Here is an 18,319-nt window from a genome sequence, read left to right as displayed (position 1 = left end):
AAATTCCAGCATTTAATATACGGTTTACTGATAAAATATAATGTACCAATGAAATAAACCTGGTGTTCTGAAACATATTTTAATAACTTTTGCCGGCCTAGCGCCTTTGTGTATCTAAATCTATCTAAATAATTAAGTTAGTACAGTATTAACAAATAAAGGGTTAGGGTTATGTATAATAAAATGATAGAAATGAGGCATTATCTAATAATGTTTTTATTGATTTTTTTTCCAGTTTTCTATAGTTTTAAAATTCAAGTACCGTTTTTATAGTGTTATGTATCCTGTAAATGCTAACCTAAAAACGTTATCTGAATGTTTCTTTTTACGTTATAGAAATGTAATAAAATAACGGTTATTAGTGAACCTAAACATTAACCAAACACTAACATTAGAAAACCACTATGTGTTTGCTGGACTGCCACAATGGAACAATAGACCTAGGCATGTTAAACAAAGAAATCATGTCTCAAAGCAGGGTGGAGACGGAATTTTAAGACAAAAGCGTTCTATACAAATGCAAATCATTCATGTATACTTTTTACAAATTTTGTTTAGTTTCTTTATTAAAAGATTTTGATATGTTGTTATATATAAATATTCTAATAGATAGAATAGCAAAATTATCATAATACATAGGATAGCAAAAAATAAACCAAACATAACAACAACAAAATTAAATTGACAATGTATTTTTATTTAGAAATTCATTTCAATAATATAAATATTTTTTATTAAATTTCATCATTATTTACTTACAATTAATTAATTACTTAACTTACATTACAGTAACTGAATAAATGGTACATAAAATTACTAAATAATTGCACATAAAATGCAGGTTATAATAAAGACATAAGTATAATGGTACAGGTTATAAATATTTAAATTACGCTTTTTAAATGTAATTATGATAATTAATGATGAGAACACTTACGGTTACGAGTAGACATGTACATTGGTACATTACAGTACGAGCAATCCTTGGCAGTTGGATAAAAACCCCTTCGTTGGAAAAAGTTCAGGTAGTCATCAAATCCATTAAACAAATGTGGTCCTATCTTCGGCAGCATGGTCCTTGGTTTAAATCGCAGTAAAATCAAATCGAGAACGCAGTAAAATATCGGAGTTGTATAATATAGTTGAAAGTTTTTCGAAAAATGAGTGATTTGAAGACAACTGATCTTGGTTTATATACATGTGCCATATTTTAGTTTGTATACATAGCTCCATGTCATGATATTGTTATATGCTTTATTATGTAATATTGTAAGCTTCAATGAGACACCTTTGTGCAGCGATAAAAAAAAGTAAAACTATGCTACAGCGGTTTTCGTTTCTTAACCTGATTACATATATTTTATTAATATTTATTCTTCCCAACCATTTTTTTTTAAACTCAAAATTTGAAACACTACCGTTTAGCTTTTTCATTCAAATTGAATATTGAATTTGAAGAAATTTTATGTACTGTACTGTTTAACAAATCAACATAACGGTACAATAGGTTATGATTATTTCAAACCAAAATAGCTAGGTTTTTAAGGACTGATTTATCTTTAAAAAACGCCTAGAAATAAAAGAGAGAGAGAGAATAGCAATTACATGTTGGAATAATACAGTAGTAACGGTACAATATATAATCATTTTGGTAAAGAAAATCGAATACTAGGTTTTTTAAGGTCTGATTAAACCCAAGTGTGACGTCGTCTGGAAGCAGGAATTTAATATTCATAATTAGGTGATCTTTTAGAATAAAATGATCACCTATTGTTATTGTATCAAATCTTTATTAGTTATCCGCAACGAAGTTGCTGATAACCTCTTGTGATTGTACGAAATCATCATCAACATCAACTTTTTATTTCTCTTCTTTCTTTCTGTATGATTTTTGTGCGCTTTTCTCTGAAACTTGCAAACATAACATTTTGTGAACTATGTTAACATTTTGACATTTATGTAACGTCATCAAGCGAAGCTTATATTAATTCATATAAAAATTAAGCCTATCGGATGTTGTGACGTTACCGTATGGCCAGTTGAAGTTAAAAAGTATTTTTTTCATCGCTTTCGTAAAAGTTATACAATTTTTAAATAGCGCGCACCGCCCTTCTACGTGCCAAATTTTCTTCCAATTGTTATATTTTATTACTCAATTCATTATCTTTCGATATTGTTATCTTCAAGTTTATTTTGACAACGTCATCATACCAGAAAATTAGAACATGATGTGGGTCCCGTAATTTCACCTATGCTACACTGTATATAGATATACACAGTACAGTATATACTGTACATATTGTATATGGCATAATAAATAGGCACAACTCAGCACTATAAGCGTATAATAGGATGGCATACATCAACATTTTCCGATTGTATGTTAACGTAGGTGCATGTTTAAAAAATATGAATGTCAATAAAATGATAAAAATGATCACCTATAATTCGTCAAAGTGACGAATTAAATTCTAGTTACAAGTTGTACTTGGATATCAAACTGTCTATTTGGTCGTCTTGAGCCTCAAGAGAATAGCAACTATGTATGAGCTGTAATAAACAGTAAGTATAGTATAGAAATCATATATCGACTAGCATTAAAATTATAAGTGGGAGTCTGTAGTACAGTGAAAAATTTCATTTCAAAATTTTAGCAAAATTGCTAATCAAACTGATTTAGTCGAGAAACATAGTTTTGTATTGTATTTTTTGCTACACAATTTTCGAAATGTGTAGCAATAAGGTTGTTTTGTATAGCTTTTTGCTATGCCACACTGGCGAAATTATTCCTTGTACTTGTAGTAGATAAAAGAGACGTTCAAAACAGGTTAAACAAGAAAATCATAGTACGGTTATTATTGTACAGTATATTAATTAAACAAGCTGAACATTTTATATAGTGATTTAATAGCAAATAATGTTTCTACATTTTTTTTTACTGCAGAGTTTACGTGAATTTCTGTCAGCATTGATCATGTTGTATTCCACCACCAGATTTGCATTTGTATAGAACGCCTTTGTCTTAAAATTCCGTCTCCACCCTGCTTTGATGTGATTTCTTTGTTTAACATACCTAGGTCTATTGTTCCATTGTGGCAGTCCAGCAATCACATAGTGGTTTTCTATCATTAGTGTTTGGTTAATGTTTAGGTTCACTAATAACCGTTATTTTATTACATTTCTAAAACGTAAAAAGAAACATTCAGATAACGTTTTTAGGTTAGCATTTACAGGATACATAACGCTATAAAAACGGTACTTGAATTTTAAAACTATAAAAATCTGGAAAAGAAATCAATAAAAACATTATTAGATAATGCCTCATTTCTATCATTTTATTATACATAACCCTAACCCTTTATTTGTTAATACTATAGGCCTACTAACTTAATTATTTAGATAGATTACACAAAGGCGCTAGGCCGGCAAAAGTTATTAAAATATGTTTCAGAACACCAGGTTTATTTCATTGGTACATTATATTTTATCAGTAAACCGTATATTAAATGCCTGGAATTTTTATCATTTTATTTTATTGATGATCCTCCTTTATCTGCAAAAAAATAAAAACATTATTAGATAGATCTACATTGTTATATTATAATCATGTAAACATGTTGTATATTCTTAAGTTGTTGGAATTCGATCATGATTAAGTCAATTACAAGGCGGTAGACCGGGAACCAGTCAACTGACAGAAGAGGGCTCTCAATGTCATTTCTATTGACGTACCTGCACACAATATTCATAACCACACACCCCCACTTTAATAATGGAATAACCCTAAAAAAAACTCCGGAGCCAAAACGGCAGTTGATCCAAATCTTGACTTACCTTATTTTATATTTTAAATTAAAAAAACAGCTAGGCAGGCCTACTACAGAATCCCACTTTACTAGGTTTTAGGCCTAGGCCTACGTGTTGCTGTTGTTTGAAGGGAGGAGAGAGGAGTAGGAGAGGTTGATCGCCAAAGGTAGAAAATAATAAACACGATCGATTCTTTTCCGTCGATCCAAAAATTATTTTAACCGAGAGGGGGCAGCATATTATAATTATCACTTTGCAAATATATGTACGTGTGCATGTTGTTGTTGTCAAAGCGATACAAAGCTTTTGATAAAATGTCGGTAGCAGCAGGATAGTCAAACCTAAGCCTGTTTTATTTGTAAGATAATAGATAATATACTATGGCTTAAGTACCTAATAACCAAGATGGCATCAAGGGTAACACGGGGACAACATTATCTTGGGGAAACTAAGAAACAACTTCGAGAAGGTAGGTGTCTTTCAGATTTGGATTGTTTTCATTTGCCTCGCTAAAATAACCAAGGTGAATCCATCTTGTAGTTACACTGTAGATAGGCTACAGTCTAATCCCTGTTTATCTTTTGGACTGGTTAGGTTGCTTACAAAGCCTGTAACATTGTCTATTACAGTATATACTTTGAGGTCCCTCACCAACTAACTTACTATACGAATAGACCCGTGAAATAAACAATAGTGTGTGTAACCGTACCTGCAATTGAATTATGTAATGTGTTTACATTTGTTTTTAATAATAATGCATTATTAAATATTAATTTATTCATATTTATTTTTTTGTTTGAAGACAGAATAAAGCATATATTATTTCAATAATAGATATTATAATTATTATCTCACTTCCAAAGCATCCATCTTTATTTACCAGGTTATGGCATGTACAAATATTCCAACTCGTTTTTCAAATATGAAGGAGAATGGAAAGAAGGAAAAAAACATGGTAGGACTTTATTACATTCTGTATATTTCTGCTTCATTTTTCTTCCCTAAACAACAGGACAATGTGTGATTGTGTTTAAAAAAAAAGCCAAATCTAACATCCATTATTAAAAAAAAAATTAGAATTGGATACCGATAAACCGATTTAAATGGCATTCCAACCCAGTGTTTTTAAATGTTTAGAACACCATGTTACAAGCCATTTAAAATTTGTCCCGTTTCAGTTGCCAAGAAAATGAATTTATTAACATTACATACATTTAATAAGTTTTTTGTTTGTACAGTGTAGCATGAGACGGGCCTGAAGATTTGTTTCCATTTAGATTAAATGTACGCACAATGCATGTAATTTGACCAATCACAACGCGATGAATAATGGTCTATCATATTGTGATTGGTCAATTTATTTGTGTTGCGCTGTAAGCGTGGTTCCCACCTGGATGCAATGCAACAATGTAGTTAGTACACAAGTAATTGAACCAATCACAAGCAATGAATTATCTGTCGCACGATCATTGGTCAACTTGCTTGAGTACGGTTGCCATTGCGTTTTAGTGTTCACAGAATGGTAAATAAATTTTAATTAGAATATTGTAGTAGACCAATCCAAGGTCAATCATAATACTGTACAAGAAAACTTCATTTCGATTATGATACATTAGTAACCATGAGAAAGATCAAAGACCATAGATAAGCATTGAAATGACTGAAATAATCATTGGTTTTTAATTGTAGAGATTTTATTATTTTAATCACCAACTTACTGTATAATCAATAGACCTTGCACAAATAATGCCAACATAACACTTGTGTTTAACCCTGAATGTTTGGATCAATTCTGAATGTTTGTTGAGGGTGTTAATTAGAGGGGTTAATCAATTATACTGTCACCATTTATTTCTGATGTTTAATGTTTATTATTGAGCTCAGTTTTGTACGTGTAGTGTTCATTAAAAAAAAATTAAAACATTAAAAATTATGTCAAACACAATGGCATCATTTAGTTATGAAAAAGGAATTTAAATGTAACTGTAAAGCAAAAAAAAAAAAGAAATCCCAATAATAATAAGATATTAATAAAAAACACTAATGAACAATAAAAAAAAAATGTTCGCATGGTGATATTAATAAGTTCAAAAAAATGTATTCAGATTATTGGTGTAACGTATGAAAGAAAATTAAAACGGATAAATTATTTATCAGACACAAAAAGGTTATAGAATTAAAAAAATGTTTGTTTCTTTCCAACATACAGTACAGTACCTCTGTTTTGTACCTGTAAAATAAAGTGAAATAAAATTATAATATATTTATGTTTTTTATAAAGTAAACTACATTTTACTAATACTAATTTGATTAAAAATGTGGATACAAAATGGTGGTTAAACAGCCCTTTTAATATTGGCTTATATAATAACTCTTTTTGTTACATTGATAGGTCATGGCAAGTTGTTAATGGCTGATGGTGGCTACTACGAGGGTGAATTTGTCAACGGAGAGATTCAAGGGCATGGATTTCGTAAGTGGGCTGTGTCGGGAAATACGTATTCTGGTCAGTTTGAATGTGGAGAGATGACTGGGTTTGGCGTGTTAACCTGTCCAGACGGCACGGTTTATGAAGGAGAGTTTCAAAATAATATGAAAGAAGGTAAGTTACAGTATTTATATATTTTTTAAGCAAAATAAAAAAAACAAATATAATGTTTTGCTTTGATTTTTGCCTAATTAGATGTATTTACCAATCAACCAAGCTTTTTTTTTCAAATCAAGTACAAGAATTAATATTTTTAAATTAAAAATAATACATACCTATACCAAGTTGTGGAACTGATTGTGGATGAGTGGGTACAGTCAGTAGAAATGTAACAAGTCCTGTTCTGAATTAGGCTACAAATTTATATATCTGTTTTTGTCATCATTGGCTTACCATACTTGGTTTGTGCTTGATCACTGTACCTGTATTCATGGCCCTAAACCATATGCGCACACAGCTCTATTCGGTTTGCTGGCCGAAGTTTACATAGAATCTGTGAATGCTCTATTCTACATTCTATACATCCACCAGACTGCCATCGGATCAAAATCGGATTTTATATAAATAACTTCTTCACCTTAAGGTCATGGCATTCTGAAGTACGCTGATGGCGCTGTTTATGAAGGATCTTTTCACAAAAACAAACGACATGGTGGAGGATCACAAACTTATGTGTAAGTTTGATCAAATGGTACAGTACATTATTCATATGCACATTTTATTGTGAAAGAAGCTGATAGAATTTTATCTTTTTTTTCATGACACATAAGTTTTTCTGTGGTTTACAATTACACGATTAATATAAAGTTGTTCTGTTGATTTTTCATGTTTTGGTTTTCAGGAATGGTGACTACTTTGTTGGTGATTGGGTTTATGATCAACGGCAAGGTGGTGGAGAACTGAGGTTTGCTGATGGCTCTGTGTATGAGGTACGTTAGTCCTACACAATTCTTACCTGGGAAATGTCAGGGGCAGATCCAAGCCTGCCTGAAGCCCTCTAAATTTCACAAATTGATTTTTCAAATTAAGCTCAGCCCTTCATTTCACCATTTTTAGCTCCACTATTTCAAAATCTTGGATTCGGTACTGTGTAGGGCTTGTCTATGCATTAAGTTAGGCCTACAGTACATCATCCATCCTTACCCACACCCTCCATACATGACCTAAACCAGGACCTATGTTCTGTAAATTATACTTATAAAGAATGCTTGATTATTATATAACATATTTTTTTGTTAAATTATTTAATTTACTTTTTAACATACAACAATGAATACAGTACCATTGTTTATGATTGCCTTGATTTTACATTCTTGTTTCAGGGGCAATGGAGAAATGGCGTGTTTAATGGAGAGGGAACTCTGATGCATGCATCCGGAATGACGTATGAAGGGCTTTGGATAAATGGAAGACCAAAGTGTAAGAACAAATTTAATATATGAAAAACTGTTACAGTTTGTAGTAAAGTGTGCTAGAGAGAAGCAGGGGCGGATCCAGAGGGGCTGCGCGCTTCACTTTTGAGAGCTACAATGAAATTATGAACTACCTTTTGATATCTGTATTTGACAGACTATTGATGCCATATGTTTGCACTCCCCTGCTGAATCTTGGAACCAATAGAAGTGCACTAGAACAACACATAGTGGAGTTGTGCCTTGGTGGTTATGATGCCAAGGGTCCTGGGTTCAAGTCATGTCATGTCAGGATTTTTTCTAATTATAATTTACAACTCCACTCCCAAAGACTTGTAATAAGACTTTGTTTATGTAGAGCATCTTGTGTATATGTTTGTCTTGTGAACAGGATAAGGCCACCTTTATGGTTATCCTTGGCAATTTACCTAAAAAAAAAAACATTGCCTAGTGAAATTCTTCTTCTCCATTTTTATTGGTGAGCCCTAGTGTTTGCTAGTCAATGCAAATGTGATACAATGGGGTATAAATGCTGATGTAAAAGCCTTAACCGTTAGAGTAATTGCTGTTTACAATTTTGTTCCCCCGTAGATGAAGCTAAAGGACTGACGGTTGTAGGTAGCACAACATTTGAGCTGACGCAAGGAACTTCTTTTGACATTCACATTGAAGTTCGACAAGAAGATGGAGAACTTGTTCAACGTGAGTCTAATAAATGATAAATATGATAATAACAAAGGAAAGTTAATATGAGAATATGTTTTTCTATCAGCTTTCTTTCCTTCATATTTTTTCAATCAGCTCCAACGTTGAAAGTAAATAGAAATGGAAACAATTCTCTAAAATATCTTTTCATTCCCGTAACTCAATCTTCCCATTATTATATATTTTTAAACAATTATTTAAAAAAATGTCCATATAGTTTGTAGATTATATATTATCTATATTATAAGTGAGAGAGTTTGTACGTTACTGTTGTTACTGCACGCATATGGGATATCAAGATGACCGCAATTGTACTGGGAAAGTTCTAAAAATCATTGTACATTATCCGCCATCTTGGATACTAGTTAGCAGTCAAAATGCTAGGTAGTAGGCTATTAAATTGACCAGAATTGTAGTAAGTGGATAAGACACATACAGCATGTATACTTTTCAGTAATGTCTGGTAAGTTCATGTTAACAATTCTGATTGGTTAGTTAATGTTTGTTATAATATTTATTTAATCTTCAGTGGATGTGGGTCGAGAGTTAAAAATTACAGCAGGTTTTCGGCATTATACTCCACCAGAGGGCCTGCAGTTACCTGATATGATAGAAGACGTCGACGAAACGCCCAAAGAAACCCCATAGTAAGATACCTTGTTTAAAACATATTATTGACTGCTATGTGTAATGAAAGTATATAAAAGTCACGTAGTCTTGTTTACCTGTGTAAGGTTTTAATTAAACTAGATGCAAGCAGTATATAGGCTTAAATATCGTGATCAACGATGATTACAGAATTACCCTCGAGTATGGGGTGCCAAACATGTCACAACAGTGTCTGTTACTACACTATGTTTCAGCATTGTCATTATCATCAATATCATTATTATCTTTATTCATTATCACTGTCATCGTCAATGCCAGCCAGTCATCATTATTTGTATGATCATTTTTTAAACTCTTATCATTATCATCATCAATCAGCATCATTCTTCAGTGTTCTAAGTAGAGATAGGAGGGGAAAGGGAGTTTATTATCATTTGATAATCAATTGTCACATTCTGTTTAGTACTCCCTAAGGTCATTGTACTATAACCCACTGTATCTCATCAAACAATGCTATCCTAAAGACATGCATTAAAAAAAACAACTTATTTAAATGACATTTAAGAATTAGATAAGTCCTTTTCCATTTTCAAGTGAGTTTTTATAGTAAGTAAGTTTAAGTATTGAATTTACTTTTTTAAAACCATACAATATCTTAATTTGTGTTATTCATAACATAATATAATCTCTCTTCATTTCTATTGTGTTTCACTGTTAAAATTAGTGGGTATGAAGTTATAAACTATCCAATCACAATCCAGAGCTACTTGGAGGATAAGCTGGCCCAAGGGGACATGGCTGGAATTGGACCACTGACCACGGCCGGCACAGATAATTCAACGAGTGCTTCTCCAGTCCCTGACTTCAACTTGGATGATACCCCGCAAATTTTTGTAAAAGGTTGGTGAAAGTTCATCATTTTCTTTTCATCCACTTTTGCTGTATTCGCATCCAAGTCATATTTTTAAAATTGTTTAAAAAATATATATGAAAAGAAAATAGTTATTTCAAAGTTTGTTTATGTTTTATATTGTATTAGTTGATGTACCGCCAAAAATAGAGATTACCAATAAAGAAGGAATGAATGATCTAACTAATGACACATCAGTGAATGATGCTACTGAAACCATGGCAACGGTGGTACTGAATGAAAATGGAACTGATGTAACAGGTACATTACCAAATATGGATTATTTATAAAATTATATTAAGTTACCTAAAAACCCTGACAATCTGCTAAAGTAAATATTTAAAACAACCATAATTTAATCAGGAGGTAATAACACCTGTATGCCACTTGTACACAAGTAAACACTGATAATTTGCTAAATTAAGTATTTAAAATCACAAATTGTTTAGGTCAGGAGATAGCATTCATCACATGGAAAACATGCAAATGAACACCTGTATTCTAAACACTGGTTATCTGCTACAGTAGATATATTCAAAATTACCCTAATTTGCAATTTATTAATTTTTTAGGTCAAGACAGTATTTCATCACCTGGAAAATATGCAAATGAGGATGGAATACTAGAAACATCTGTACCACCACCTGTCAATAATCAAAGAACAGAAAATGGAAAAGCTTCATTTAAGGTAAAAGTTTAGGAAAGTTTTACTAGTGTTAGAATTTTGTTTTGCTTTTTGAGAAGGAAAAAGTGATAAGTGGCAAATGGAAAAAACCTCTTGATCATGTCCGTTTAAGGATGTATCTAGGACTTAGGTGTTCCTTGAATATCTCAATATCAATGCATCGGATGCACATATTCTATTACTTTGTATTATTTATATGTAGTAACAACTATCTTACAATACATCACAGCCCTGGCCACCAGTTCCGGACCACTTTTTCACAGAGGCCTTGACAACCAAGTGGCTTGAACCACTACCACTATTTCTTGTGGCTACATCATTGTATATGGAATACTACAGATATATTTATGAACAGTAATGGCTACTGAACTTTAGCTTATAGTCTGCTAGTCTACAACCATAGAAATTATATGTATCTCCTATAATGTATGTAAATGTGAGGGATTACCATGTGTGATGCATGCAGCCTACCTGAATTCCAGTTAATGTTGAGGATGATAATGCATACCTTTACGTTTAGGTGTGGATGAAACATACGACAACTTTCATTTCTCTAAAGGTTCCTTTGTGTTGTTCAGCTGCCATAAACTAAATTTTTTAAGTAAAAGTCTGCCGCATCAGCTTTAATCATTTTAAATACAGGAGATTTTGGTACATGAGGATAGGATAGACAGATGCTTTTTTCACTTGAGCTCCTGTGAATACTGTTCTAGTGAGCTCTTATATGGGAGCTTCAAAGTGCTGGAGAACATCGCTGTAAACGGTTTCTTTGGTTTTCTTCATTTTTTGGTTATCTTAGGATATTTTATGGATTATTTTTGTGTGTAAAACACTTAGAAACATTGAATTAGGTGCTGTATAAGATTACCATTATTATTATTATATATTTAATTTACAATATCATTCTAAAACTGTCAGAACCTAGTGCTGCCTAGACATCCACCAGGTTACCTTCCTTTTATTGTCCTGGATGCTGAGGAAGACCGTAAACAAAAAGCAATGAGTTCTCCAGGCAAGCAGAAGGCAGCGGTGAAGCCACAGCTGGCACCTTATGAAGGTGCACAGACAAAGCAGAGGAGATCCTCCAGGGCTCAACCAGAAGGTGCTGCACCTGTAGCCTATAGATCACCTATAATATCTTTCAATTATATATACTTATATAGACATCATTACTTTTGTATTCAAAGCTTGAAATAGCTGTACAGCAGTAGTCAAAATAGTTTGTCTGAAGCTAGTTATCTGATTCACACATACGAAACAAATGTTTTATGAATACATGCATGTGAACGTTACATTGAACATCAAAAACGTTTTTATTTCAAAAACCTCCCAGAGTGCATAATAATGATGTACAGTACAAACACAATAAGCTTGCACCTGATTCGTTGAACAGTTTTGATTGTTGCTTAGTCATGCATAACTAATGAGTTTCTTAGAGCAAAGCACAGAACTCTATTCACAGTACTTTTTTGCTTGTGCGAAGACTCTGTACTGTCCAGAATAATTGCATGAGTTTGTTACATTTGTAAATTTTTGTGTATGTGTGAATCGATCATTGCTAATCATTTTGATGCATTCTTCATATCACATATTATTCTAGTCAGATTGTACTATATTTCTTATATCATGTATTTATTTCACATACAGTATACTTTCAATGCACACCGTAAATCACATTTATTTTTTTGTAGATTTATATCATTGAATATGCAAATATCACAATACAAACATATTGCAATAGATGCTTTGTTTTTTAGTTCAATCAGAGAAGAGTGAAATTTCACTCTTTCCTTGTTGAATAGACTGAATGTATGTTTCTAAATTACATCTATACTACTGATATCTATCTCATTCTAAATTTATTCCACTTCAAAATAGATTGATGGAAATATTTGTTGTGATATTTAACTTATACTATAGGCATTTGGAAACATTCTTAACATATTATAGTTTTTATTTCATTTCAGAAATATTATTAGCATCTTTTCTAAAAGCTTGGTTCTCTTAGAACGCAATACAAGGATGTACACGCAATGCAAGTAATTTTACCAATCACAAGCAACAAATCAACCAGACTGTGATTGGCCAAGTTACTTGTGTATATCTTTGCATTGCGTAATGTAGGAACTGTGCTTAACACATGGATTATATTTCTTGTAGATTTTTCTTAGATAGAGTTTCCTTATCCCTATTAACATACTATTTGACAAATCAAATGAAATGCAAAAAAATACATTTGGACTGTAACACTAAATAGATTGAATAAAGATATGCCAGGCTGTTGAAAGGTTTCCCCTCCTCTTTGTTTATATTAGACATAATATTAATTCAAATAACTAACAGTAATCAAAATTGAAATCATTTTTATACAGTTATTTAAGTGATTAAATGTCTTAACATTTTGATTTGATTATTTCAATACCATACAAAGTTAACAAATACAGACAAAAAAAGCAATCATTTTGTATTTGGTTTATTTGCATCTCATTAAAAACATACACAATTTTTGTAACAAGATTTAAAAATATATACAATTTCAATTTAAAAGACAAAAATGAGATGCAGGATATCCTATGTATGGTACCAGGGATAGACCTACATATCTTCAAAAAGGGATTTACATCCTTAGTGGTTCCCCCTCCAAATGTAATAACAATTTACACCTTCTGACAAAGATAAAACTAAAACTACAAAACTATATTGCACAAATGGTGCGTAAATAATTTGTTCAACTGAGATACCAGTAACGTCTTATTAGTATACAGGTAAAAATGGGGGTTATTTACCTAAATTTTCCACCATTCTTCCAGTCTGTCATCTTACCAGGTGCGCCACAGGGTTACAGGCCTTTCCAAGTTCTGGATGCCATCCTCGATGAGGAGGCACGAAACAAACTACGGAATCAGAAAACTGGTCGATTGGCAGGCCAGCTTGGACTGGGAGCCAAACTTGGAAAAAATGCAGGTGAAAAGATTACACGTTGAAAAACAATTTTTTTCAAAAATAGAAACATGATTTAATGAATAATAATTTGATGTTTATTAATAATTTGAGGTTCATTAATAATTTGAGTTTTATTAATTTATTTTATGAATTTAACACATTAACATCAATTGCAGTTCTATTGTTCCACATACATGTATCAAATTGCTAAGGATGTTATACAAATTTGAAGAATAATAATTTGGGGTTTACTAATTATTACCTGTTGTGAGCCAGATTTTATTTTCTATTTTTATTCTAATACTTTTTATTGAGAAATATACACATTCCAAATTATTTTTTTGTTTTTAATTATTTTAATAATTGTTTTTTTTCAAAACTAATACTATTACTGTCGATGTTGTGAAAGTTAGAAACTATCCTAATTTAATTCGGCATAGACTGAAGCTATCACAACTGCGATAGGTTTATGAGCATGTGCAGATGTTTGATATGCTTCATTGCTTCATAGTCAAACCATTATTGCTAATACTATTAACACTAGCGCTATGTTGTATAGTGTACCATCCTTGTTATAATGTCATATTAATACTTACAAAAAGGTTGTGTTTGCTATCTGGTATCAATTTTGAAGAGAAACAATTTAAAACAATTACTGACAACCTTTAAATGGTGTGGCATGAAAAAATTGGTTAAGTTTAAGAATTTTATCTTTGCATTTTTATTGTCTTCATTAAATGAAATGCATATTTTTGAAAAGAAACAATTTAAGACAATTATTGACCAATAAATGATTTTACAGACAACCTATGGTGGAGAGCATGACAAAGAACTAAGTTGGTTAAGTTTAAGTATCTTGGTAATTGTCTTCATTAAAATAAATGCATATTTGAAAGGGAAAAAAAATTAATAAAAGGACTTTAAAAAAAAAGAAAAACAAAATGGATGTTGATAGCAAACAAACTACTTGTTTATGCTCTTTTACATGTAACTCTATTAGCATCATATCTGGTTTCAAAGAGATTTATAAACTGGTTTTATTTCATTCGCAGCACCTATGTATTTTGCTTTGCTTAATCTAAAATTAATATTACAATTTTGTTTATAATGTTTATGTTTTCTTTAAGCTGGATTTAAGTGGGTAAGCTAAGCTTGTATGTAATTTACTTAAACTTGCTACTTTATTTATGCCATGTTCAGATGTGCAGTGTTGAGGTTTCTTATCTAACTTCAGGTGTATGTTAATCCAAGCGTTAAACATCAAGGTGTGAAGACACAGTTGCCTTGTGTTTAAAATGAATTCCTTGTCAATACTGCATTCGGTATTATATTTTTCTATACTGCAGAGCTGTATATTCTGATTGTGCTAAAAGTCAAAATCACTGATGCATCACAAATTTGCATAATAAATTCTTCTGCCTGCATTATAAACTTCAGATTCTGGAACAATACCTATTTAAAAATTGATATTATTATTATCCATTACTATTTGAATTTTTTAAACTTTGTAGATGAAATACCTGATTCATTGATTACTGCTAAACTTGATCCAAAGACGCAGCAAGTCAAACGAGAACGACGATACGGAGACGAGAGATTCGCAAGACCAGGTATAGCGTTTGCAACGTCTTACATAATACAGTATACCGAAAAAACAATTTCGGTGTTAATCTACATATTATTGTCATGTAAATGCCAACCTGTTTTTGTCATGAAGAAAACAGATTATGGTTTTAATTTAAGCTGGATGGTGACATAAGTCATTCCACTTACTACAACTATATCATCATTGTTTACAGTTTTTATCCAAAGATTGACTTCTGCATGACCTTCCCCATACTTTTGAAATGTTTTTTTTTGTTGTACCATAACATACTATTAAATTTTGATCAAGCTTACACGTTATGTATTTTGTTCTAAAATTACATATATTCCTGTCTGCATTATTTTCCATATTACTATTAAGACATTATTTTAAAGAATTACCATTAACTTGAATCTAATCTTTTCTCACTATTATAAAGAAAAAATTAAGAAAAACCATTGACAAAACCCATTTCCACATATTCACATATGATGACATGGCGCCCTCTATAATTTATGCCTGTGTATTTGCATGTAGAGGTGAAAGAGTGCATCCTTATTTGTTTATTCAGAAAAGACACTTAAAGTTCAACAGCCGCTGAAATTCTGATTATGAGTCTCAGTTTACCAAAAATATAACAGTTATGTATTGTCCAAAAACATGAAAAATTAAGAACAATAATACCAATAACAATAATCAAACCTTGAATAGGCCATTTTGTAGTTTTAACAAAGTTAATCACTTCTGTAGCAAAGATTTTTTTACTTAAAATGTGATAAATAAAATGACAAAATAAACGGTTAAATTCAACCAAAAACCCATTGACTGGCAGCCAATTTGACTATTTTTCGCTTTAAATTAGAGGTTTTTTCAGGTAATTTTTTTTAGCCAATTTTTGGTCAAAGTGGATAACTATTATGTGACATTAAAATGGCATATTCAAAAATATATAAAAAAAAACCAATATATCTTATAACAAATATATAACATCAACTGAAGCCTATACTGGAAAACTAACTAAAACTGATAAATACACATTATAAAATCAATTGTAAAAAATAAATATTGGAATAGACCATTTTGCAGTTTTAATGAAATAATTTACTTCCATAAGAAAAACAATGAGGGAAAAGCCATGATTTTACTTATAAAAAGCCAAAAAACTCGCTTTAAATTACAAATTTTTTAGTTAAATCATTTTTTTTTCAATCCAGTTTTTGGTCGAAGTCAATAACTAATATGTGAAATTAAAATGGCATATTCAACAGCAAAAAAATACAAAAATTATTTTTTCAGGACAATATATCTTTAATCTTATTCACACATTTTTAACACATAAAACCTAAAAGTTGAAACTGAATATTTAATGGCCCTTGAGAAGGTCATCAAGGCCAAACTTGATGAATGTATTAGAAATATCAAATATATATACAGGGTTAAAATGAATCATTATTATTGGGTCTTTTAAAGATGTATTGTAAGTTATTCACTTCTGTAAAAAAAAAACCAAAACAAATAATGATTTCACTTATAACAAGGCCATATACATGGCTGCAGTCTCGTGCTCAAATTTGAATTAGTGTTTACCGACCAACCGACCGACATAGTGAGCTGTAGAGTCGACAAACAAAACGGTTTAACAAAAAACGATTGTCTGACAGACAATTGAAGTATTTTTTGCTTTGAGTTAATTTTTTTTCAGGTAAAATTTTTTTTCGATCCAGTTTTTGGTCAAAGTGAATAACTATTATGTGCCATTAAATGGCATATTCAACAACAAATTAAAAGAAAAAAAAAATTTTTTAGGGGACAATATATCTTAAAAAAGCAATCAAGATAACATTAATTCCAAGGATCATTACAGTAAAATTAATATTGTTTATAATATTTATCAAACTTTGTCTTTTTTTCCAGGTGAATATGTGATTATGATAGAAGATGTGACAATGCCCGCCTTTTTAGATACTCGTCTCGAACCAATATTTCTACTTGTAAAAATTAACCACCAAAAGAAAATAAAAAAGATGAAATCTCCAAAAAGTTCCCGACATAAAATGACACCGGACAAAGAATAGAAATCCAAACTCTGTTGAAGTCTGCAACACTTATTTTCAAATAATGTATCTAGCATTGAAATGACACCTGTAAATATGACATCTGTAAAGCTGACACCTATACAGCTGACACCTTTATTTTAACCAATGCAGAAATATTTCTGCTACACATTTTCAGTGTAGCAAGCAATAACACTTTTTAACAAATTAATTCAAAATAATGAACAAAATAATTCTTGAAATACAGTATTTATTGTTTTTTCACAAACATGAATGAAAAAATATTTTATAATTTGTTAATGAATGTGTGCACAGCACGTAAAGCTCTGTCTATACTATAAAAATAGTAAAAAAAAAAACTGATGTGCCCAAATATGGTAGTGATATGCTTGAATATGGTGATATGACATCATCGTGTCCATATGTAGGCACATCCCATTTTTTGTTTGTCACATAATGTTTGATAGTGTAGAAAAGGCTTCAGAACGGAGATGCAACTGTATGGCTTTCATTCTTCCATTAATTTTCATGAACTCTGAATTTGAAATGAGTTGATTTTAAAACAGAAATCATGAATCGAATTTCGATAAACCTACCTGGGACAGGTTGCAAATTTTGTTTTAAAAATAATTATATTTTCCGGAGTGAAAATAGTAAGCACCATCTTATAATGATTTTAATGTTCGTGAATCAAAAGACTGAAGAACAGTGACTTAGTTGAATCTGGTTGAATATTCTTGCAGTCTCCTGTTCAGGTAAATGTCTTGATTTGTGGTGGTACAGTAATATGTTTGGTTGTTTATTTATTTTTTATTTTTTTTCACCACTTAAAATCCATGAAAAAAACGTTGTTACCGTTTCTGTGGTTTATCAATAAAGTAGTGTTGTTATAATATCGATCTTTGGTAGAGTTATAAATAGAACATTAACAATTAACGTCATTTCTCTTCCGGGTAAGTGGAATGATCCATTTTGTAATATAAATTGTTTGATTATAATAATAAAACTACGATCTAATAAGTGAGATATATCTGATTTGTCTAAATATAGAGAAAACTCGAATATAAACAAGGCTGCGATGGTTTCAGACATTTTGTATGTAGGCTTTGGCTTAATAAGAT

General features: G+C 31.1%; 2 protein-coding genes across 3 annotated transcripts in view; one reads left to right on the top strand and one right to left on the bottom strand.

The window, feature by feature from the left end:
- The window catches only part of LOC140045201 (45 kDa calcium-binding protein-like), a 13,791-nt gene extending 9,808 nt beyond the window's left edge, over positions 1-3,983 (bottom strand). Inside the window, exon 1 of the mRNA XM_072090011.1 lies at positions 3,835-3,983. The gene's annotated coding sequence lies outside the window, so the exon portion shown is untranslated. The remainder of the gene's footprint in view (positions 1-3,834) is intronic.
- LOC140045200 (MORN repeat-containing protein 1-like) lies at positions 3,877-18,319 on the top strand. Of its 2 annotated transcripts, none has more exons than XM_072090008.1 (14): positions 3,877-4,276; positions 4,691-4,762; positions 6,200-6,409; positions 6,879-6,969; positions 7,137-7,224; positions 7,618-7,714; positions 8,299-8,409; positions 8,942-9,059; positions 9,746-9,921; positions 10,061-10,192; positions 10,504-10,619; positions 11,535-11,718; positions 15,071-15,169; positions 17,059-18,319. In XM_072090008.1, exons 1-14 carry the CDS (start codon positions 4,213-4,215, stop codon positions 17,217-17,219), a joined length of 1,719 nt encoding a protein of 572 aa, XP_071946109.1. In that variant the 5' UTR covers positions 3,877-4,212; the 3' UTR covers positions 17,220-18,319. The 2 variants fall into 2 exon arrangements, with proteins under 2 accessions (XP_071946109.1, XP_071946110.1); XM_072090009.1 differs by lacking the exon at positions 11,535-11,718 and adding an exon at positions 13,427-13,580 and having other exon boundaries at positions 3,879-4,276; positions 17,059-18,316.

The sequence above is a fragment of the Antedon mediterranea genome, chromosome 3, assembly GCF_964355755.1.
Source record: "Antedon mediterranea chromosome 3, ecAntMedi1.1, whole genome shotgun sequence".
In the NCBI taxonomy this organism is placed as follows: domain Eukaryota; kingdom Metazoa; phylum Echinodermata; class Crinoidea; order Comatulida; family Antedonidae; genus Antedon; species Antedon mediterranea.
This window is presented reverse-complemented; position numbering and strand designations above follow the sequence as displayed.